Source organism: Lepisma saccharinum, chromosome 26 (assembly GCF_977018435.1).
Source record: "Lepisma saccharinum chromosome 26, izLepSacc3.1, whole genome shotgun sequence".
NCBI lineage: Eukaryota > Metazoa > Arthropoda > Insecta > Zygentoma > Lepismatidae > Lepisma > Lepisma saccharinum.
This window is the reverse complement of record NC_139254.1, coordinates 16,390,886-16,416,126: the sequence shown is the minus strand read 5'-3', so window position 1 is coordinate 16,416,126 and position 25,241 is coordinate 16,390,886. Positions and strand designations below refer to the sequence as shown.

General features: G+C 38.2%; 1 protein-coding gene across 1 annotated transcript in view; it reads left to right on the top strand.

The window, feature by feature from the left end:
• The window catches only part of LOC145979394 (tyrosine-protein kinase receptor torso-like), a 610,025-nt gene that overhangs the window by 551,470 nt on the left and 33,314 nt on the right, over positions 1 to 25,241 (top strand). Inside the window, exons 9-15 of the mRNA XM_083112263.1 lie at positions 509 to 680; positions 6,683 to 6,864; positions 8,576 to 8,717; positions 13,476 to 13,621; positions 16,596 to 16,812; positions 18,702 to 18,874; positions 22,313 to 22,424. Coding sequence (XP_082968389.1) covers positions 509 to 680; positions 6,683 to 6,864; positions 8,576 to 8,717; positions 13,476 to 13,621; positions 16,596 to 16,812; positions 18,702 to 18,874; positions 22,313 to 22,424 — 1,144 coding nt within the window. The remainder of the gene's footprint in view (positions 1 to 508; positions 681 to 6,682; positions 6,865 to 8,575; positions 8,718 to 13,475; positions 13,622 to 16,595; positions 16,813 to 18,701; positions 18,875 to 22,312; positions 22,425 to 25,241) is intronic.

The following is a 25,241-nucleotide window of genomic DNA, read 5'->3' as shown; positions in this document are numbered from 1 at the left end:
TGTCATGTTGTTTCAGAGTTAAGTTTGGTTATAATGGTAACAGGACTTAGCGACACCCTCTATATTATTCCACAGTTCTAAATACACACTTTGTTTCTCTATGATCAACAAAGTTATTAATTGCATTCACTGCAATGGATGTGGATGTATCATATAGTTTTTTTTTTTAAAAAATCAATGTTTTTATTTTAACATGATCTTCAGCGTTTTCATTGATTACAATGATGAAGATCCGAAATAGATGAAAGGAGATAGGCAGTTGAACATCCACAAACTGACTTTGATATGAATGCAGAATTTTTATGGATGAAATTGTAAGTTGAATACTCAATCCTATTGTCCATGAAGGTGCCTAACCTTATAATTTCTGCTCAAATTTTTTAGTTCAATTTTTGTCAACAGATGCAATGTTATGTTGAGTCAAATCATTAAGGGCTTCGAAACCTCATTCACATATTGGTTATAAATATATTTTATTTCACCCTGTCTTAAAATTTCCTTATTTTAGCTGAAGAAGAATTCCTTGTCATTTACCATGAAGAATCTGGAGTATGGTGCTAATTACACAATAAAAATTATACCAGAAACTAAGTTTTCTGATTGGAAGGGTGTGCCCAGCATCCGGTACTATTTAACTCCCACGTGTTTGGACTTCCATAACTATAGTCTCCAGCATTGTTGTAAGTATTTATTCATTTGTTACTTTCTACTAGAGTAAAATATAATACATATATATATATGAAGAATGGGAGGGGTTCAGCTTTTCCGCCACCTGTAGAAAGCTGTCGGATCGCGCTCCGCATAAGATTGGATTTTCTGTGTTCTCAGTTTATTTCTTTATTGTGGTACTTTGCACGGGTGTTAAGCTATTGCTATTGAACAGTGCCGACGATAAAAACATTAACCCAAGTGAGTGGAAATGCAGTGAGAGGTGTTTTATTGTTCCAGCGGCAGCCGTCCTCCCGACGCTATTCTCTGCTTCGCCGAGGGAGACACGTGCAACGGACAGCGGCCAAGGTAAGCCCAGGCCTCACCGGCTCTTGAACTTTCTTTTCCTTGTGCTGCTGTGTGGAGACATTAAGTTAAATCCAGGCCCCAGGCCAATGGAAAACAAATTCAGTGCATACTATCATAATGCCCAGAGCATAAAGAATAAACTTTCTGACTGCACTTTGGAATTGGGAGAATTCATGGAGCAGGACTGTATTGCAATAACCGAAACGTGGCTCAATGACAATGTACTGGATTCCGAACTGCCTTTTTCTAAACATTTCACTATGTACAGGAAAGACCGAGGCTCAAGGGGCGGGGGAGTGATGCTTTGCATAAATAACAAATGGAAAAGTGTGGTGCGAAGTGACCTGGATCGCGACTGTGAAATTCTGTGGGTTGAGGTGCTTCTCGGCAAGAAAAACAAACTTTTCATCGGTTGTTTTTACAGGCCACACAAAACTTGCCCCGTAGCAGTTCTGGAGGCTTGCTATGATTCTGTGCTGTCGGCATCCTCTATGGGCGACGTAATTCTTTTCGGAGACTTCAATCTGTCAATTACATGGACAGACTCCAGGCATGGCCTTACAAACGACAAGAACGACACGTACTTCATGGATCACTTCATACATGGCCTCAGACTTCAACAGCACAATATGTTCAATACACGAAAAGACAATAACCTGGACTACATTCTCTCATCACTCCCTTCAGCGCACATTACCCCTTCGAGAAATCTCATCCCTTCGGACCACGAATCGCTGGACGCTGTATTCTGGCTCCCGGACCACCTGAAAAGTCAACGACCTTCCACCCCTCCACGCCAATACCTTGTTTGGCGCAAAGCACCCTGGGGTGACATCCGTTCGGCGCTGGATTCCATTCCCTGGACAATCCTGGAGAGTGGAAGTGTCGACGAAGCGTGTGACGTGTTTACTGATGTGGTTCATGCAGTGATAAAGGATTATGTGCCACTCAAAAAAACGAAATCAAGCAAATACCCTTCCTGGTTCGACTCTGAGCTCTTGCTTGCCCTTTTAAACCGAAAAAAGGCCTGGGATCTCTGGAAACATTTTCCGAATGAATACACACGGAAAACTTTCACCGACTTACGACGTCACTCTAAACAATTGCAGAAGACCAAATACAGGGAATACATCGGTGCCATCACAAACAATATCAAATCAAATCCAAAACGTTTTTGGTCACTAATCAACTCAAGGAGGCAAAATTCCCGAATACCTTTGAAAGTAACACATGACTCAGTATGCGCAGAGGGCCCTGACAAAGCTAATCTTTTTAACTCTTTTTTCTCCATAAATACAACCTCGAATACACCGGCTTCATCCCTTCCCAACCTCCGTCCAGTTTGCTGTCACTCTCTAACTTCTCTCTCCACGTCTCCAGAAGAAGTGCAACACATCCTATCTTCAATGCCTCAAAATCGCGCCAATGGTCCTGATGAAATCCCTTCTAATTTCCTAAAAAACGCTGCTTCCTCTCTCGCTATTCCCTTCTCTATTTTATTAAACAGATGCTTCAATGAGGGTACATTTCCAGATTCATGGAAAAATGCTAACGTGATACCATTATATAAATCTGGAGACAAGTGTGCTGTTTCTTCTTATAGACCTATTTCCCTTCTTTCACCACTTTCTATCGCCTGTGAAAAGATAATAAAGGACCGACTCTACAATTTTACCTCTCCATATATAAATACAGCACAGCACGGCTTTTTACCAGGAAGCTCCTGCTTAACCAACTTAAGCATTTTATTATCTGACGCTATCAACTCTATATCTGAAAACTCTCAACTGGATGTAATATATCTGGATTTTTCGAAAGCTTTTGACTCTATAAACCACAATTTTCTGCTTCATAAATTATCCCACCGTTTCAATATTCATGGAAACTTTCTCTCTCTGCTCAAGCACTACCTCCAAAACAGACAACAAAAAGTTGTTCTTTCCGGAATGTCTTCTTCTTATCAAGCTGTATCTTCTGGTGTACCTCAAGGCAGTGTTCTTGGACCTCTTCTCTTCATCCTGTACCTTGATGATCTTCCAGAATATCTTTCCGAGTCATGCAAGAACCTTCTCTTGTTCGCTGACGATTGCAAAATATATAGTAAAATCTCCAATTTCAGTGACATGACACTTCTGCAAAAGAATTTAGATTCTCTAATAAAGTGGTGTGAATTATGGAACTTAAAACTCAACCCTCAAAAATGTACCATGATGACCTTCTCCTTAAAGAAAAACACATTTAATACTAAATATTTCATAAGAAATAATTGTGTTCAAAGAGTTGCCGCACAAAAGGACCTGGGCGTCATATTTGACGAGAAACTTTCCTTTTCTGAGCACATCTCTACAGTCACAAGGGGTTCAATGCGTATGCTGGGTCTTCTCTATCGTTTCACGGAAATAAACAACTTGACTGCCCTCAGCACCTTTTACAAATCTTTTGTGTCACCTAAAATTGAATACTGTTCTCCGATCTGGTCTATGGCATGCCCCTCAAATTCAGATAGACTTAATTCCGTCCTAAATTTCTTCCTGGCCATTGTTCGACACCGAATTCCGTCCACAAAACACTTGCAAAAGTCCATCCTCCTGCAAATGTTAAATATCCAAACTCCACAAGAGAGACATAGACAGGCTGACCAAATATTTCTACATAAAATAGTGAATGGCAATCTCAGAAGTGACCGCCTTCTTCAGGAAATTCACTTTCGTGTGCCTGCCCGTTCAACAAGAAGCACTCAACTTTTTGCCTCTCAGAAGCCGAGATTGTGTCTCATCCAGCGCTCTCTGTTCCATAGACTGCCCAGTGAATATAATAATCTAGGAAGCCAAATAGACATTTTTGAAAATCTGGACAGTTTTAGAAGAAAGTTAGCAAAAAATATGTAAGTCTTTTAACCACATGTAATTTTTTTTATGTTATTATTTTTTATGTATTATGTTATTATTTTTTTGTCCTTATGTTCTATAAAAACGTTCCAATGTAAAATGGCTAACGCTGTATTTGGAATCTTCTATTAAATAAATAAATAAATAAATAAATAAATAAATTAACATTTTAATAGATATTATTGTTGTTGCATTTTTGAAATGTTGTTTTAAGTCCACTTTATGCACAAGTAGGCTAATCGGGACTGTGCATACAGTTTAAAGAGGGATCCAAATCCCTGTGCAATGTGCCTCCACCGGGTATCAAACCCAGGCAACTTGATTACAAGGCGAAATCCTTACCACTACGCCATCCTGTAGGCATTGTTGTAATTATTTTTTTTAGTCTTATTAATCATGTTAGAGTTTTATAATGATATATTTCTAAATACTGGAGTATTGAAATATTGTATTGGTGTATACAGGGTGTCGAGCAGTCAAGAAATTATGCTTGTGGTCAATATTTTTTTTTTTCAGTATAGTGAATTTATATTGTTATATACCTGTACTGGGATTTGATAAAATTGAATATTTGGAAATCTAAAATTATATTTAGTTGTGGTTGAGATTTGTTCAATTTGTTTCTTAAGAATTACATTCTTGTATGCGTGAAGTTTTGTAGAAATATTAAGTAAAGTAATGTGGCCATTTCCCATCTAGGATGAAGTTTGAAACATTATTTTTTACATGCATTAATAATTAAAGCACGTCTAAATCTCTTGTTAAAGTACATCTTCAGTTTTCATCTTCACTTGTCATGTGGTAGGAGTTTTTCATTGAATAAAAATATATATTTTCATAATTTCCAACTATACCTAAGTAGGGTGGGATTATATAAATGTTAAGAGAAAAAGTCATGAATAAGGCAAGAATTTTGGATTTGTTGTTTTGGTAGACACCCTGTTATAAAGGCTCAACCCATTTTTGAGATAAATAGGCTTAATATTAGAACAAATGTATTAAACTAACTCCCAAGCACATGGTAAGACATAATCAGCATTGAATGAAAAATATCGGACATGACAAGTGGCGTACAGAAGAAAATCCATGAAAGTGTCACCTCACAGTACTTTCACTTTTACCCTACATGTCTAAACATGAATCCCAATGATGAAACTGTTACACCAAACACCTTTGAAGCCATTGCGGTGTCATGTTGAGCACAATGTGCTGGATACATTGACTTAGGTGTTGAAGAGAGGTGATTCTCGCCCTGTACACCTGTGACTTCATGTAGCCCCATGCAAAAATGAGATCCAGAGATCGTGGTGCCCATATACGTTGTGATCCCCTACCAATCCACTCACGTGGAAACGTAGCATCCAAGAATGCATGAACAGTCTTTACGAAGTGAGGTGGACCTCATCCTGGTTTCCAAGATGTTATCCTGCTCCAATTGTGGTTGAAGGAACAATTGCAGCATATTGAGACACACATTGCCTGTCACTGTGTGTTCTGCGAAGGAAAGCGGGTCGTATACCTTGGACTTTGTGATTCCCAATCACACATTGACTTTCGTTCCCATTGGAGGACCTCATGTGGCTGTTCATTGGCCCACAATATGCGGTTGTGTCAGTTGACAGTTCCATACGTGTGAAATGTGACTTCATCGCTAACACCACGCATTCCAGCAAATCTTTCTCTCCTCCACTGCCTGTAACGGCTCTGCACACATTGTTTGACTGCATGCATAGTCCTCCCTTTCTAACCTGTGAACTACCTGAAGTCTGTATGAGCTTTTTTTTTTTTAGGGTGTAATGAAATATCTCCCACACAGTCAGTTGTCGCAACAACAGCTCCCGGCTTAGCTTTCTTGTTGATGCTTTTGGGAGTCTGGTGATGGCATCTTCTATCCGTTGCACAGTTTTGACTACTACACTTGGTCTTCCTGAATGATTAGCATCATTCACAGTACCTGTTCGCTTGAATGTTTGAACCAGTAGCCCTGATATTAAACCTGGTTGGAACAGGTGTGTGGAATTTCCTTTCGAACTTTACCTGGATCTCTTTGAAGTGTAAACCTCGCAAATGTCCATTTTCATAAAAATGGATCAAAACTTTATAATCACCCTGTATTTCTTATCTGCTTAACAATATTTTTTTTTTTTTACTTTTAATATTTATTTGTTCAACTTGTATTTTTGAATTATAATTTGTATTTTGTATTGCTTTTCTGCACTTTTGGCTTATTGCAATGATGAGATGAGTGATGATTAGAGAGCATCCATGAAGAGGCACTCACAAAGAACATGCCCTGGGCTGGAGACTACTGTGGTGACCTTGAAAGTCAATCACTTAGAATGCTGGGCCACCAAGCTGGCATTTTTATAATTATAAAAATTATTAAAGAAATCACATTTGTTATGAAATGTCAAGTTGACATTGCATGTCTCTAAAATTTGTCAAATCCATAAATAAAGTGGATTTGTTACATCAAAATCACATTTTATATAATTATATTTTCAGTTACTGGTAGGTTTGAGTTTGACTGGACCTGCATATGCACCGGTCAACCACAGGGGTATTGAGTCCAGGACCTCTTGGTAGCAAGGTGGTATTATTACCACCATGCCATAAGGGAGGTCTGTGGATGTAGATAACAGAAGTAGTTGTGAGATGTATTGGGAGTTATGAAAATGCATTATACGAGGAATGTGTGCACAGTTTAGCTGAGAGTTATGTTGTAGTAACACTAGTTCAGAATGTGCCTATTTACAACTGACATTTGTTTTTTTCAGCACCACCTAAAGTAACAAATGTGACTATTGAGGTGAAGGAGGTAGACGTCACTATTGTAGATGTCATGGTGACATGGTGCTTGCCAGATTTTGTAACGGATGACAATGCTGCTACTACACAGTATATTCAGTTGGAACGAATAGGAGAAGAAGATGATTTTATTAACAAAACAGTGTCTGGAGTAAGTTTTTTCTTCTTTTGTTTCTTTTTTTTTGTCATTGTGCAGCAGGAGTTCATAGTGGGATTATATTTACTGTGGTATTTGCTCATACTTGCAATCACAAGCAGCATCAGGATTGGGAACGTGTGTTTCATTGAAAAAATAAAATAATGACAGATCTATGTATTTATGTTTATGTACACATATTAAATTTGTCTTGTTAGTATTATTATTTCTTGTTTGCAGCAAGGTTGCGCATTAAGGAGATTTCACACCAAAGCAACAGGAGATAAGTGACAGGTGACAAGTTTTACATGGTTTTTGCACCGAAGTGACAAGCAACAAGCTACACAATAACCTTCAATCTATGAGCAAGCATTCACTGTGCATGCACTACCAAGAGGTTGAGGTGCCACCATGCACGATATTAAGACAATGTCCAGTCTGAGCGCCACATGCAGCTTATTGTGTCACTTCGGTTCGAAAGGTTGCATTGATTACTGAGGGTTTGCTTTCAAGCAACACTTGTTACTTGTCATACGTCACTTGTCATTTAGATCAAAGCTCCCGTATATTTACACTTTTGATCTTGCATATTTATTTTTTCTCTTTTGCATGCATAATGTTCATATTTACCAAATATATTACATGTTAATATTATATAATTAAAATATAGATAAAGAGGCACATATTTTTGGTAAATAAAAAAGCAAAATTTTGGTACAAAAACGGAGTCAATTTCAGGTTCAAAAGCGGTAAATAAAATGAAATTTCGCTGATATAGCGGTGAAAAGGCGGCATATAAAATGACATTTTGGTTTTAAAAATGTAAATGTAATCCCAAATTTGATTTAAAAACTGCACTTACTACACAAAATAAACATATCCCTTCTAATAGCACATTAAATCATTACCAGAATATTATGTTTATTCCTGTATAAAGGGGTCAATTTTTGCTTCTCAAATATTTACAGCAGAATTAATCAGTTTTCCGTGAATTTCATAACTCACAGGATAATTCTGACTTCAGAAAGTGTGGCATCTGTATATAAACGGTAAATTTCGTGTTTAAGAGTCTATTTCGCATTTTGCAGTTCATTTCGCATTATTTCGTGACAAGACAGGGTAGGAAAATGCACCTCACACCTTTCAGAAACATGAAAAATTAATATTACAGTGTGTTATTTCACATTTCGTGTTTTCATCAAAAAACGAAATATGCATGCCTCTATAGATAATGAAAAGGATGATAATAAAATCAGAAAAAAACAATGTAAGTAATTTCATAAGTAATTTATATGAGCGACTAAATATATGAAACAGTAAGAAAATTGCACATTACTGCTTTAATTTACTGCTTTGAAATCAATTGTTTTTTGAATAGTTATTTAAGAAAACCAATAACTATATTACACAGAGGCTATAATGGATACTGGGTTGCACTTACGATATGTCTATCACCATCTTATTGCAATATGTAACCAGTACAGTACACTTGATGCCACATGTATTAATTTATTATTGAATTGAAAACTTTGAGTGCAGAAGGAAGTGCATACTTGAATGCAAGGAGGGTCAAGCACCCCTTCACCCCTCCCCATTGTGATGTTAGATTCAGGAGCATTTTCTACTAACAATGCTTTATAAGTAAGGGATGAATAATTTGTTACTTTTCTATTAGTAGTAGGAAAAATACTTTGCACATATAAATAATAATTAATTTCCATTTTAGAACATCTCCAGAGTCGAATTTACAAATGTGAGCATTGATGAGAGAAAGAAAGCATTTAGAATAAGAATATGGGCTGAATCTCCTGGTGGCAGAAGCGAGGATGTTGTGACGTTACAACCACTGAAGAAACAAGATGAACCAGGCATGTAAAAAGTAGTAGCAATGTTTGTGTATAGTTTAAGAATGTGACTAATTGTTAATTTGTAAGCTGTAAGTATATAGTGGCATACAAGTCTATTAGCTTATTGATAATAGTGCTGACTGTGTTACAAATCTGCGACCTCTGCAATGTATGCCTACAATGATGTCATATGCTTACTTTGTTAATGTAAGATTTCATGTATATTGGCCTTAAAGAATATTAAAAAAAAACGTAATTGCTGCAACCGGATATTAAAAATATATTTTTAACGTATATCTGTAATATATCTCTTGTGTGTGTCAAATCATGTGCATCTCCATGCTGGGAGGTACTAGGCATCATTGACATCACCCTGTGGAGGCACAACCAGTGGCGGATTAAGCTTCCTCGCTGCCCCTAGGCACAAACTTAATGTGCGCCCTTCTCAAAAGGAAAGTAGTAACTTATTTGCAGTATTTTTACAGGCTAATATAAAAATTAGTGAACATACTGAAATAAAAAACAAAGGATAAAAATCAGTAACAAACAATTCATTTTCTGTATGTGCTATACCTAAAATTATGTAATGGATTGAGAAATTAAATTCACCAGTCACCACTTTTCGTGTGATGCTAGAATATTTGAAATGCTTTTCCAGTCTGAAATGCCGTGAGTTGCGTTGTTTGTCTTGCCCTTGAACAACCAGCATGATGTACACAATAAACAGCACCAGTGCTGCACGAATATACCAAATAATTCCGCAAAATTGATTCCACATTTACAGTGGTGTCTCGTCCCTTGGGGCTTCCGGGGCTTAGCCCCTACAGAAAAATGGACGTATTCACGTAATTATCAATCACCATAACGCATAACTATCACACAGTCTTTTAAAAGGCGATTTTTACCCACGTAAATTCATTGTCTGTTGCAATGGATACGACAGCCCTCCTAGCGGCATTGATGTCAATTATCGCTTTCCGGGGCACGTCGCAAAGGAAGGCGTGGCCTACACCCACCTACGCTACAGTGAAGGTCACATGCTAGCAGAGAGAGGAGGGGAGAGTGCAATGGATTTGAGTGCTGATTCGGGACTAGCTCCGTTGCGTCGCGTTCAATCTCGCGTGTTGTTCTGTAGTGTTGTGGTGGCTTTCATTCGCTATGTTTGAGTGAGTTTGGCAGGGTTGATGTTCGAACAGAAATTGATGAAGGACAAAGGCTGTCAATTACAAGACACAATGAATTTGTCCCGAAAAATAGGCATATATTAAATAGAATTATCGATTGCTTAAAATTCTGTGGTCGACATGAACTTGCTCTACGAGGACATAATGAAAGAGAACAATCTTTAAACAGAGGCATCTTCCCAGATTTATTATCCCTTCATAGAAGAGGTAACTTTGTGTTCTTTATTGTAGTGAAGAGTTGAAAAACATAAACTCTATTAGTAGATTGCATTCATTTTTTATTTAAAATTATTTAGAGGGTACCTTTTCAGAAACAGTAAAAATGACAAACATAGTTTTAATAACTCCAGTGGCAACAGCTGAATCTGAACGATGTTTCAGCACATTGAAGCGTATAAAAACCTGCTTAAGAAATGCAATGGGACAAGACAGACCAAATGCCTTGGCACTTGCTTACAATAGAGATATAATTTCAACGAAAAAGTAATAACAAAATTTGCTGAGCAGAAGAACAGGAGTCAACGTTCGTAGAAAGGTATGTTTCACAACAATACCTGTTTCTTTTGTAATCATGTGAATTGTCATTATATTTTAAATTCTTTAAAAAAATAAGTCCAGTTTTGTAGTTTGGAAGATAAACACCCGTTTTTTTGTAATTCATGTAATTTGACATTACATTTTAAATTCTTTCAAAAAAGTAAGTCCAGTTTTGTAGTCTAGAAGAAAAAATACCTATTTTTTGTAATTCATGTGAATTGTCATTATATTTTAAATCTTTAAAAAATAAACCCCGGCCAAATTTGAGGCCACGAGACGCCACTGGCCATTTACAAGTTTTACGAAAAAAACATTATTATTTAAAAATCTTGTCTTACCTGCTATGAGTCTTTGCGATTTAGAAAAATCGTTTTCAGCATTCTGATTAATTCCACGTCTTAGAAGAATGCCAATTGTAGACTCATTCAGACACCACTCGGCAGGATCGTCACTAACGAAATTTGCACTGTAAGGTTGCTCCTCGTTCACGCTTTTCGTTTGCAAGTTTACGATAAGCCATCCCACTTAACTTTGTTCGCTTCATGCTGCCTGCTGCATAAAAAAAAAAATCGCAAACGCACTAGCAACAAACTGAATGCACCAGCCAAAGAATACAGTAAGACAAAAACTAGTTGCTGTCCATGCGAAAGCTGCACTCACTTATCACTTTTTTTTTAAGACTGGCATTGTTACAGGTGCGAGTTTCAAACAATCAGTCTTCTTTCCTGCCTGGCCATTAACAAAAGCTTAGTGGAAGATCGAGGGGTATTTATTTACAAAAACAAACCAACAAAGGCTGGGCGGCTTGCATTGTCATTGTAAGCGATAAAAGCCACAGCAAGGGTTAAAAACAAATTGATTGGCGCCTGAAGGAGGCAGAGCAGACAAAACATTTCTTGATAACACATAAATCCGATACATCAAGGTTTCTTTCATATGAAGCGAAAGTGTTGCAAACCGTTGATTTGAAACATTGGTTTCATAGGTATAAATTGTCACTGTGTATATAAGACACTTTTTATTATTCTTGATATTCTGGAAAAAAGATTTGCCGCCCCCAAGAGTTGCCGCCCCTAGGCACGTGCCTGGTGGGCCTATTTGGTAATCCACCACTGAGCACAAGTGGTTCGGATCCCACTTTAAACTGTAGGTCGAGTCCCGATTAGCCTTACTGTGCATAAAGTGAACTTAAAACAAATCAAATCAAGCATCATTGACATCATCAGTGTTTCAAAGGCAATAGATACCATTGCAGACATTTTCCATATGTGACAAATTGTAACATTCTGTTTAGATGGCAGAGTCAAAAATTGCGTATTTCTAATTAAAAACACACAATTGTGTGACTGTATCTTTTGTGTTAGTGAAGATACAGTAATATTACATTCTCATAAAATAAAGAAAACATCCCAGAATTTTGTTTACATACCTTGGAAATGCTCTATGTGAATCGCCATGGTAACACACATGACCCATTTCCCACTATATGTGATCAAGCATGACTGTTAACCAGATTACATTTGATCATCTCCATAAAAAGTAATGTTATATGTACGTAATATGCATTTTACATTCAATAGAAACACGTGAGTTTTAAAATCTCACTGCTACAGTTCTCCAGTGTAGTACCATACTGCTCAGAGAAAGTATGAAAATGGCAACTACACAATGAAAGGCATTTTGCATTCTGGAGTTCTGCAAGTGGCTCCAGAGTCTCCAGACCTAACCCCCTGCAACTTTTCCTTATGGGGATATGTTAAGGATATTGTGTAGGTGCTGCCATTTCCCACAATGCTAGATGTACTCTGATTTAGCATTCTAGTACTGTGAAGTCAGTGATAACAGAATGCTTGATCACAATTGGATTATAATTTAGATGTTATCCACGGGACCATGGAAAGTCATGTAGAACATTTGTAAGATGGCCAAACAAAATTATGGATGATTTTTTTTATTTTATGAGCATGTAATCACTGTATCTTCATAAACACAAAAGATACAGACATTTGAAATCAGATGAATCATTTTCCTTCCCCTTTCCAAAAAAAATCCATTTTCCTACACATATTAAATAACTGAAAAGGGTACTACTTGTGCTCAGAGTAGTACTAGGATTTTTACTATAGGTGAATGATTGTACAGAGCATTCCCTGACATTCGCTACGAGACTCGGCAGCAAGCGGCTCTTTCCCAGTGAACGGGGTCGGCGACAGTCATTAGAGTCGGCTATTAAAATTACAGTTTTCATATTGTGTACTAACCTTGACTACAGAAGGTGTTGAAAATTATGTCCCTCTGCTGCAACACATTCCTGGCATCTCCGAAGGAAATTAGCATTTACACGTGCAAGTTCGTCTACTGTAATTCTCCCGATTTCTCATACAATACTCTCTTTTAACTCATGGATGGTGTGCGGATTGTCTTTGTATACTTTATTTTTTAGATTTCCCCATTTTTCTTTCCACTTTTATTCAGAACTGACCCTGTTACTCTAAACCTTTTTACGAGGTTTAATATAGTGCTCCCATGTTGAACGGGAACATCAGGAAATTTCGTCGCACTTCTCCACAATTCCTCTTTCCGAAGTTACGCTCGACATGATAAATCCTTTGTTGTAATGTAAACTTTTGTGGTGCCATATTAAGCCACAATCTTCAACACACGGACACGACACAACACAACTTCCGAGGGAGGATTATACTGGCATCAGTCTGCAACGTCAACAGAAAAGGAAGAGAGTGAAGGCAGGGAGAGCGAAGAAAACAGACTGTAGCATGCGACTGTCGCGGACCTGTTCACCGGGAAAGACAAGCACTGATGCCGGGCCGCTTGCCGCCGAGTCTCATAGCGAATGTCAGGGAATGCTCTGTATATGCAAGGGTCATAACATTAGATCTGAGCACTTGCAGGAGACATCATGTCATGAAAACAGCAAAAATTGAGACGAAACCATGGTTGACTCTAGCACAGAGGTAGTGTAGCTTTGGGTCTAAATTTTACTAGTTTGTACTGGGCAAGTGGTATGTTTACTGACTGTATTTCTGTTTGTCCATTCCAGGTTCTGTTCCAAATGTTGGCAACCGAACTATTTTCCTGATTTTCTCACTATTCTTTTTCACGATTTTTGCATTTGGATTGTTCTTGCTTGTATACCGATTTTACAAAAAAAGGAAAAGAAATCAGGCTCTGTGTCGATACTTCGAGGTAAGTACAGGAAAGGTTCCATGAAAGATTAGGATATCTTTATGTTTTGTCATATTTGTACCCAGATTAGTTACTTACATCTTTTAAGCATCAGCACTTTACAAGAATAACTACTTATTGTTTAAAAATATTATTTAATCAAATGTCATAATATTTTAAATACATTATATTACATTTTTTATTTATTATTTTTGTATTGTTTTAAGGTTGATTGATTGATTTAGTTTGTTTTACTTCACATTTTGTGTTTCTTGGCTAATTTGCGAAGATGGGGAGGAGTGATGAAATGATGAAATTGATGAATGGACATTCACAAACAACTAAGCCCGAGCGGGATTCGAACCCGGGATATTGTTTTATGAAAATGCTCGAAATATTCAATAGTTTTTAAAGTTTACACATTTTTTTCATAAAATGCAGTATATGCAAGTCTTGCAAAATAAATATACATCCTACGTAGAAGTATTTTCCTAACCTCAATCTTACACAAACATATTTTGACCTAAATCTTACAAAAACATATTTTGAAATATTAATACCTTGAGCTATATTTGGTGATCAATATACTAGTAGTGTAAATAAATGTAGAATCTTACAGGACCCATAGATAGAACTGGTCTCGAGGAAGGGGGGTGGGGAGTCCTCATGCACTATTGGGGGGTTTGTTCAAAATATCCAAATTTTGCAGAAGTTCCACAATACATATAAAGATAACTGTGTCTGTGAGTACATAAGCATACATACATATACAGTTCCCTCTTTAAATGCATTTTGAAATTTGATCACTCACTTCAATCATTATGAATCAGTACACAAGTAATCATTAATTTGTAGAATAATGTTTCTATAAAGTATATATCTAGCTGTACAAATTTTGAAGAAAAAATTGTTTACTGGGGAAACGTGTAATCGAGTGATCTACTTGCATTATTTGTCTTGAATGGAAATAGCACTTTTGATTATTTACACTCATTAATATGTAGTTTTGCATGTGTGAAATAAGAGCAGTACACTTCCCCTAACTGGCGATTGAAGTGAATATTCCTAGCCTTGTCGATAAGTAGGAGGGAGAACTGCTTACACAAATTATCCCAACTGGGGAGACGCCATCCCTCCACAGTCTCCCTACTTTGAGAAAGAAGTGAAGAAACGTTATGGAAATACATTTTGAAAGATGGAAATAAATACAACTCCAAGATGGCATTCTCTACTGGAGAAGCTGAGATCCTCTGGTCTCTTTTAGCTATCTAAAATTACTATCCACCCCCCTACGTTACAATAGGGGTGTGCAGAACAGTACCATGATCAGTAGAGGCACATAATTTTGGTAAATAAAAAAGCAAAATTTCGGTGTTATACGGTGGAAAATCGTATGAAAAGTGGTATATAAGAAGACATTTTGGTTTTAAAATTGTGAATATCATCTTAAATTTGATTTAAAAACTACACTTATTACACAAAATCAACATTTCACTTCTATAGCACATTTATTAATTCGTATTTTCAATAAATTAAAAATACAAAACTTTGTTACTTACGTGAAATGAGTATCAAGTTTATTTCTGTGTAAAGGAGCCCATTTTGCTTCTCCAATATTAATAGCGGAATTAATCAATTTTCCGTGAACTGCATAACTCCCAGGATAATTCAGACCTCAGAAGGTGTCGTGTCGGTAAATAAAACCTAAATTTCGTGTTTAAGAGTTTAATTCGCATTTTGCAGTTCATTTCGCATTATTTCGTGACAAAACATGGTAGCAAAATGCATCTCACACCTTTCAAAAACATGAAAAATTAACACTACAATGTGTGTTTTGACATTTAGTTTTTTCGTCAAAAACGAAATATGCATGACCCTAATGATCAGGTAAAAGAAATGCCCATCCTGATCCTGACTGGGAAATAACAATAACCAGTGGTGCAATAGCCCATTGAGGGTCCGGGCCTATCTACCGACTGGCGGCCTCACTCCTACCTGATTCTACTCACAACCTGAGGTGGAGATCATGCAACCAGTTACGGGGTGACGTGTGGTCAGCACGACAAACCCCCCAGTCGTCGTCGTAGGTTTTCATGTCTTAGCTACCGGTCCCATACACAGGCCAAAATCTCAAGAGAAAAGTTGTTAGCTACCCCAGGAGACTCAAACCTTCACTCATCCCATAGCCAAAGCTACTGACCCCTTAGACCACCGCTTGGCCATGGTGCGGAAAAACTTGCGGAAATTATTTTCCAGGTATTCAGGATCCTGAAGAGTTGGGAAGTTTTAAATGGCTATGTATTAACGGTGCTTAATTGTCGAAATTTTTGCACCATAATGGTGCATTTACCATTCCTGAAATCTGAAAAAAATCACCTTAGGGAGAAATAGTGTGCCTGAAATCTGAATAAAATCAGTTTAGGGAGAAATAGTGTGTAGAATTCTACATGTGAAAAGTTTCAAGAAATCCTGAACATGATTATTTCTTGTTGCCCGAATCCCTATCATCCCATTCGGGATGACCCTACGTCATCCCGAATGGCCACGGTGGCTCAGTCGGTAACGCATCTGACTACCATGCTAAAGGTCCCGGGTTCGATTCCCGGCCGTTTCAAATCCGGGAACTTTTCTAACGATGGAAGCGGCCCCGGCACCCACCCAGCGTCGAATAACATGGGTACCTGAGGGAAACCCTGGGGGGTAAAGGCGGTCAGGGGCATGATGCTGATCACATCACCCCCACTCACGACCGGATCAAGAAAGTGTGGGGCGTTACCCCCAAACCCCCTATACGCCTTCATGGCGTGGTGCTACGCACAGGGGAGCACTTTACCTTTACCTTTTGCCCGAATCCCTTTCCAGTCAAAAAGTTTCATCCTGCACACCCTGACATCCCACAAAGGTTTTTGTTTACAAATGATGGTGTTAACTTTATGTTCATAGCATTAATAATATAATGCAATTTGATGTGCAATATACTTGCATGTGTTTGCAGGGTCTGGACAGCAAAGAAGAAGAATTGCAGAACCACTTTGTGCCTCCAGGAGAAGAAATGAAGATTAATGATGAATTTGAACTGAGTTTTGACCAGCTTCTGCTTGGTTCCATTCTCGGGGAAGGAGCCTTTGGTGTTGTACATCAGGGACAGATTCGAAGTTTGAACAGCCAATCGCTCACTCTATGGGAAACTGTGGCTGTCAAGATGTTGCGTTGTAAGTAATATTTTCTTTTTGATCTATCTTCCACTCTTTTACCTTGCTGTTTTTCTTTATCTCTATTTCTTTCTTGCTTGCTTTCGTTTAGTAATTCCTTTCATACATTCTAGTTTTACTTCTGCCTTGCTTGATCTCTCTTCTTCTTTTATGGTTTCTGTTAGTCTGACCACATTTCATTCCCTGTTCCCATGTTCAGTTTCTATATATTGTTATTGCCTACTTTCAAACAATTTCTTCTTATATTTTTCTACTGCATTGATTCCATCTCACTTTATCCATTTCATCTCCTTGGTTTCCTACTTCGTCATTTTATTTATCTTGTTTACCATTTCTGCAGACTTTCAAAGTCACCATGCCTACTTGCTAATGGCAACACGGAAACAGTTGTTGAAGGTGGTATTATGGCAACTGTAAAATCAGAGTTTTGGGTGGATGAACGGTTCATCCAACCAAAACTCTGATTTCACAGTTGCCATCCACACCAACAGCCATAATACCACCTTCAACAACTGTTTCCGTGTTGCCATTTGCCATTATCCATCGTTTACCCCCCCCTCCCACACACACACACAGACACGTCTTTTCGCAGGCGATGGGAAAGTGCCTATATATCAAGCATGCATGCCACTATATCGCCGGGACTCAACCTAGTCAACCAATAACCCTTTCCCCTCTTCCTGAAACCACCCACCCACCATGCAGTAAACAATGGTAAAAGTAACTAAGTTTTCTATCTACTGTTTCTGGCAACACTGACGGTAGTGACGCTGCCTTTACTCTTCGTAACCAAGATCTCTTTCTTCTCCGTTGAAAATGCAACCTGGGTCGCGAAATATCAAACTTTTTCTTTTTGTGTGGTTAGTGTTTACTGTCTCCTCCTTCATTTGTGTTTATCCGCCCTTCTGGCACCTTTTCTCATCCTATTGCTGTATATATATATCTGTGTGTGACTGTATATGAAGAAAGTTGGTTTAGAAGCGTAAACCAGGTAACGAAAGAATAAGCAACTGCTGCACTTTCTCATAAATATGTATTTTATGGGAAATGTGTACAGGAAATTCAGTGTAAAATGCAGGCTCAATTGAGACTCGAACCAAGGTCTCTGGCATTTCGTGCCAAAACTCTACCAACTAAGCTACCAAGCCAGCCCTGGTTTTGCTGATTTTGTGCAATTTCACACACAGTTTAAACAGTGGAACAAAAAATCAGGCAACCATGGGCTGGCTCAATAGGTCAGTTGGTAGAGCAACGGCACAGTATGCCAGAGACTCGGGCTCGAGTTCTGGCTGAGCCTGCATTTTCTTGCTGAAATTTCTACATGTAGAGGGACTGTTTTTCATTGTCATCTCGTGTACTGTCTAGTCTAAAAGTATGTACCACCACACTTTTACATATTATCCTCATCATTACCTGATGAGAACAAAATTGTAAATTTAATTTAACAAAACTTCTTCCTGAAAAGCTTCATTTAGAATGTTGAAGCTTGAACAAATAAAAACAAAGAATATATTAAATGTGATTGTCTGTCTGTTAGAGTTTAAGGGAGCTTTCAGACCAAAGCGACAATCGACATGGATGTATCACATGAAAGTGACAAGTGACAATTGATGTGGGCTCCATCAAATCTATAGAAAAGCATTCGGTGTACATGCACCATCAACAGACCAAGGTGGCACGGTGTATGATAATGAGAAAGCCAGTCCAAGCAGCACACAAGTGTCAAATGACATGTGCAGCTTGCCATGTCACGTTGGTATGAAAGTTGTTTTCCAAGTGATGCATGTCACGTGTCACTTCGGTCTGAAAGCTGGCTAGGAGTGAATGGTAACACTTGAAATAGTTTTAAATTCTTCAAATTGCAAGGTAATGGTTGGATTATTTTCCAGCTAATCCAAACGATGAAGACAGAAAACAGTTGCTTCAGGAAATTGAGATGATGAAATCCGTGGGTCGCCATCCGAATATAGTCTCCATCATTGGCTGCTCAACAAAGCCAAGCCAACTTTTTCTTGTTGTGGAGCACTGTGAGTTGGGAGACCTTCAGAACTACCTGAGACAGGTGGGTTTTAACTTGCATCATGCTTCTATTTGAAATTGAACAGCCCCAAGTAACCACAACCGTTGGGCCAACGTCGGTTTTTACGTGGGAAAGGTCGGCTTTAGGTTGGTTGGCAAATTGACTTTGGTTTTACGTTGGGCCACTGGTGGTTTCCAATGTTTGCCCAACCATGGAAAAGTGAGTCAAAATCAGTTTTAAATACTACTTTCTCCTGTTAAGACAACTTTCAAGAGTATGCTGTAAATTATAGAGTGTAGAATAAATGACATGTAACAGTGTTTCTTTTCAAATATTTCAGTCACAGCACATACTGGAAATATAATATATTTTTAATTAAAGTAGAAGCTATTTTTAACTTGCAGTCACTCACCAGGCCTTTGTCAGCTACCATGAATGAAAGATGTGTTGGGAATTGCTTATTGTTTCTCTCTTTAGCTGTAATAGAACAAGATCATTCTTACAGGTATTATTGTGAAGGTGGTTAAGCAATGTTACGTGCAGACTAAATTCCATGAAAGGTGGAAAACTAAGCAAGCTCTGGATAGCTTTTGTGCTACCACTTGAAGGTACAGTGCCTTGAAAACAATGATACCATGTGACTGAGAAAGTGCTATGTATTATTTTCTTATTTTCAAAAATAATTTGTACTCTTATTTACATTTGGCCTCGCAATAAATTAGGTATGTATCAGAACACAAACCTGTCTATACTTTAGTTTGCAGTATGTTAGCCCAATGCAAAAACCATGCATTGGGTCAACTTTGGAACCACGGCCAAAATTACCATTGCCCAATGGTATGTCCTTACATTTGACCAACCATTTTCAGTACATCGGGCCAATCACTTTTGGTTACTTGGAGCAGTATATAGACTAGGCTGGGCAGATCTGATTAAAACATGTTCTTGTTGCAACATGTTATCACACAAGATAACATTGTAGGTGCAGCAGAAGCACACGAGTGTGTGTGTTTCATTGCAGATTATGTGAATCTTCTTAATTGTATTATTGGCAAAGGATGTCAGTTGCAACCGCTGCAATTTTTCTCACTTGTATGCAACCACAGTCTTAACTTGGTGGGGCAAGGAGGGACACGACCTCCCTAAAATTTTCAGGCATTTAAAAATGTACAAAGTAAGTGTACATTTGTTAACTTCCTTGGACTTGAGGTAGTAAAGAGTAACAATTGTGTTTTTTTTAATGTAACAGTTATTTAACAAATAACTATGAATGCTGTTTTTATGGGATGGAAAACTTTTTGATTCTGACCTCCAAAGTTAAGACCCAAGTACAGCATTGCAACATGTATCAATCTCAGTGAAATGAAAACAATTTTGGGAACCTGTGTTGAATTGATAAGACTGCTAAATTTGCAATCTGTAAATTTGCTGATTACTTCAAAGATCAAATATAGTGTCACTTTGTTAATTTCTGCATAAATATGAAGAAAAATTTGTTAATTGATTTGGATCATTTTAGTTTGCTTTTCTGCCACATTTTTGGCTAATCACAAAGATGAGAATAAGTGATGATATGATGAAATTGATGAAGGGACACTCGCAAAGAACACCCTTCCAAGTCTGGGATTTGAACCTGGGAACCCTGGCATTGTAGCACACTGTGAACCACTCTGCCATGGAGGTTGGGCAGAAAAGTTCATGTATATATATACATATTTTTTTAATCTACAATAATTTCCATTTTCCCCAAGGCAACTCCAATTTGAATCACCTCATTTTATACACTTATTAAACTGTGAATATATCATTCAGGTTAACTGAATGTCATTTCATTTACTGTAATACATGTCTTTATTTAGGATTAGCCTAATAGCTAGTACTCTCAGCTTTGGTATAATCAGCAGAAATGCTGAAATTCCTACAATTTAAATTCTAAAAAAACAAGCATGCATCATGTAATTACCCCTTAATTTGTACACTCCTGTTCATATAAAGTAGCACACTTTATATGCTTGGACAGTTGAAAAATGTGCCACTTTTTCTGAACAGGAGTGTACCATTACTTGACTTGGCAACAAGAAATGCAAATCAACGTCAATTAACCACTGACTGTACAGACATTGATGGATTGTATATTATGGGCCCATCAGCACATAGGCTATTTTTGTCCATCACAGAATACAGGGATAAGCTCCTTAACCAAATAAAATTGAGCACAGGTCCGTAACGTAAAAGAAGAAGCTATTATAAACTTGCTCACACAATTTTTAAAACTAATTCATTCACTAGTAAGAACTTGTATGCTTTTTCCAATGAGAAAATTTTCTTGCCTATTAAAAGCTGAGGCTGTATGCACACAAGGACAAACACAACTCTACAGAGGACCGTAGTGGGCGTGGATCCAGATGCCAGAGTCTCATTGGCCTGCAAGAAGCTGTTACTGGGGTGTACTATGGGGAAGTGAGGTTGACTTATGGGGACTGGACAAATCAGGGAGCAGGGTGTAAGGGGTGACCTTCCACATAGTATACCCAATTGTCAACCTCACTTTCACGTAGTACACCCTGGACTGCATTTTTGCAGACGAACGAGGTTCTGGCGACTGGCACTATGACAGACGAACGAGGCTCTGGTGACTGGCAGTATGGCAAACGAACGAGGCTCTGGTGACTGGCAGTATGGCAGACGAACGAGGCTCTGGCGACTGGCACTATGGCAGACGAACGAGGCTCTGGCGACTGGCACTATGGCAGACGAACGAGGCTCTGGCGACTGGCACTATGGCAGACGAAGGAGACTCTGGTGACTTGCACTATGGCAGACGTACGAGGCTCTGGCAACTGGCACTATGGCATACGAACGAGGTTCTGGTGACTGGCACTTTTGCAGACGAACGAGGCTCTGGTGACTAGCACTATGGCAGATGAACAAGGATCTGGCGACTGGCACTATGGCAGACGAATGAGGCTCTGACGACTGGCAGTATGGCCAGTATAATTTTGTGTGTGTTGTCCTGTTCTTTTGTCCTCCTGTGTGTTGTCCTGTTCTTTTGTCCTCGTGTGTTCTGAGTGCCCCTTCACAGCATCAGCTTTTAATGAACATCAGAATATTTTAATATTTTAGTAACACGACACTGCAATTATGCTATTTTAGTTATGGTAACGGGCTGGACCCGGTATAATGTGACAGGTGAATAATAGCCTAAGTGCTGATGCACCCAAAATTTTAAATTCAAATTCAAATCCAAATCAGTGAATTACTTGTACACAAGTAGCAGCAGACTCCAGCCAAGAAGAGCAGATAATGGTGACAATGAAATTTGATACGCTAACCACCAAAAATTGTGTTTGTCTCATTTCTCAAAAGGTTGTTGCTCGTAACAGTTCACATAAAAAAAGTTCTTTGTAGTTAAATTTTCGTAGAAACTTTTTATATTATTATTATTATTATTATTTAACATCTGTCTTGTTTTTAATTCAGGCGTGGAAGCAGCTATATTCGATCAGTAGTGATGATGACGATTCCTTAGATCTGAAAAATACTTGTAATTCGAAGTCAGGACAGATAAAATATGCAGAACTGATGCAAGGAGGTAAGTAATGTAGAAGAATTTTGTGGTAAGGTATACAGCTGTTGTGTGCACGCGTGTGTGTTTTGATGTCATTTTATGAAATTTTCTATTAAGTCAATTTTCATTGCTAAATACATGTTCTATTTCCTTAATTTCCTTTTTCTGTTTTTTTTTTCCTATATTTGTGTGTTGTTATACTGCAGGAGGCCTTAGAAAGAGCGCTTTGTGGGCTAACAGCAGACGTCGATCACACACTGTTGCCGATACTCTCATGCTCCTCAGTCGAACAAACAGGCCGAGGTAGCAAGAGGCAGAGGTCATTCACCCTTCCAGAAGGGTGCAGCGAGCTAACTGTGGCAACCGGGCTCGCTCATTCGCGGACGTGATTGTTTCTCGCAGACACACCCCCATATTGTCGTCTGCTGCAAGCCCGTGAAGCGATCTTTTCAATGCCTCATGGAGTATAGTTATGAATGCTTCTGCTAGGAGTATAATTTATCCTTTCTTTATGAAAATACAAATTCACTTCTATTATAATCTCCTCTTCTATGCATTCTCTCAGATTTTATGCATTTTGTGAATGTCTTATGAAGCTCAAATTGTCAGTTTAAATTCATCTATTGGCATACAATACAGAGTAAGTCAAAATGATTTGAAACTTATATCACTCACGTTTAATGGAATCCATCCAAGAGAAACTCAAAAAGTTTGTTGATCTACCTCTCAGCTGTGCAGATGCAATGTTTGCTGCCAGGGTAGACATTTAGGGAAAATGGCTGCCATCAATGGAGCACAGCACGAGTCTGTTATTCAAGTGTACAACTGCAGCAAGTTTACTGAATATTCACCCAGTGGACATGCAATTCATAAGTGGTATTCTGAATGTAAGGGAAGGGACTTAGCTGTAGGAAAAAATAAATTGACCACTTGCCAGTAGACGAGGAAACACTCTGGGATGGTATAGTTGTAACTTGGGACCTAACTTTGAGGGGGGTAGACTTAAACTGGGCCTAATTTTGAGGGGGAAGATTCAAACCTGGAGCTTAACTTTGGTGGAAGAGACTCGAAAAGTTTTCCATCCCTTAAAAACAGCATCAAGGATTGTTTGCTAAATAACTTTACGAAATTACAAATATTAATATTTATTACTTTGCTCCTCAGGTTCCGTAACGTGTAAATTTTAATAAACCCGAAAATTTTGCCCCCGCCAAGTTACGCCTATACTCGCTGCCTTGTAATCAGAGAATCCCAGGTTTGATACCCAGTGGAGGCACACAATGGTTCTGATCCCACCTTAAACTGTAGGTCCAGTCCTAAGTAGCATTTCCGGGAATAAAGTGGACTTAATTTTTGTTTAAAAAAAATCAAAATGAGGAAACACTGGAGCGGCTCCATGAAAGTTACACACACAGCCTTCAAAAGTATCACCTTCACTACTTTTACCACAGATCATGCTTCACCTGTAAATATGAATTGCATCAACCGTCGTGCCAATCAATCAGAATATGCTTCAATATGCAATGTGTCTCTGTGTTGGCAGCATTCAAATTAAGAGAGTTGTGTCCTGTCCTTGATGGCATCCATTTTGTCTGTCACCCCTTGGAACGAAGAGAGGTATAGAAACGTAAACTTTTTAAGTTTAATCTTTCCATCTGTACCAACTCTTGGCACCTGGATTCCATTAAATGTGAGTGCTGGCCCCCATGACGGAGTGGTTAGCACATTGCGCTACAATGCAGGGGTCCTGGGTTTGAATTCCGTCCTGGGCATGGATATTTGCGAGTGTCCATTCATCAATTTCATCATACCATCACACATCCCCATCTTTGCAAGTTAGCCAAAAGTGCCACAAGAAGCAAAGTAAAATAAAGTAAATCAATTCATTAAGTGTGAGTAATATGTTTCAAATCTGAAACATCATTTTGACTTACCCTGTATTGTAATGGTTCCAAAATGATTTCAAGTGAACTATACTTGCATCTTACAATAAATGTATACTTTAATATACATACAGGGGGAGCGAAAACATATAGCCCTATCATCAATATGGATTTTAGTGTCCGAGTTGCTTCTTCACACTTTCCAAGAAGAGCAGATAAAAATAATATTCATATGCCATTTATTGGAGTTCCTATGTCCCAGAGGTTTATCTTTGGACCAAATGAGACTCTCTATTTTCACCAAGAACTCTAATATATCCCACTCAGTGTTCTTTTGGGGACTGATGACAGAAGATCACCTGTTCATATTCATGAAAGGCAAATCATGTTATTTACTCCATGTTATTTGCAAGGGTATAAAGACTCTTTGCCCACCCTGTACACAAAGAGATTCTGATTTTACGATTAACCGTTGCTTCTCAAGATACAGCGAAACCTTGATTGCATGTTATTTTGTATTCTGACGCTGAAAACATAGCATTCAGGAGAAAAATGTTACATTTTGATGTTTGGGATGGAGAAGATTAAGTGGGAAAATGTAAGAGCTTGAAACGTAAAAACAAAGTCTAAAGATATTCATGTGTGTGCTGTATTTATGGTAGAGAGTAAGCCAATTATAAAGGAGTTAGTAGAATGGCTCAGGCCAAGCATGCAAAAATGCAATGAATAATAGTTGAGCTCTGTTTTCAGTCCTTTAAGCACTCCTGTTTATTGCATCAGAGTGGACAGTTTGGGACAGAGTCAGTTTGTTTTTGGTACTGTGCTTACAGGCTGGGCTTGGCCAGCAAAATACACAAAATGTAGTAGACTGCACTTTTCACAACGTTCAGTTTGGTGACAGTGTGATTGTTTTCTAATCACCAGGGAATGGATTGATATGTAGTAAAAATGTGCTAAA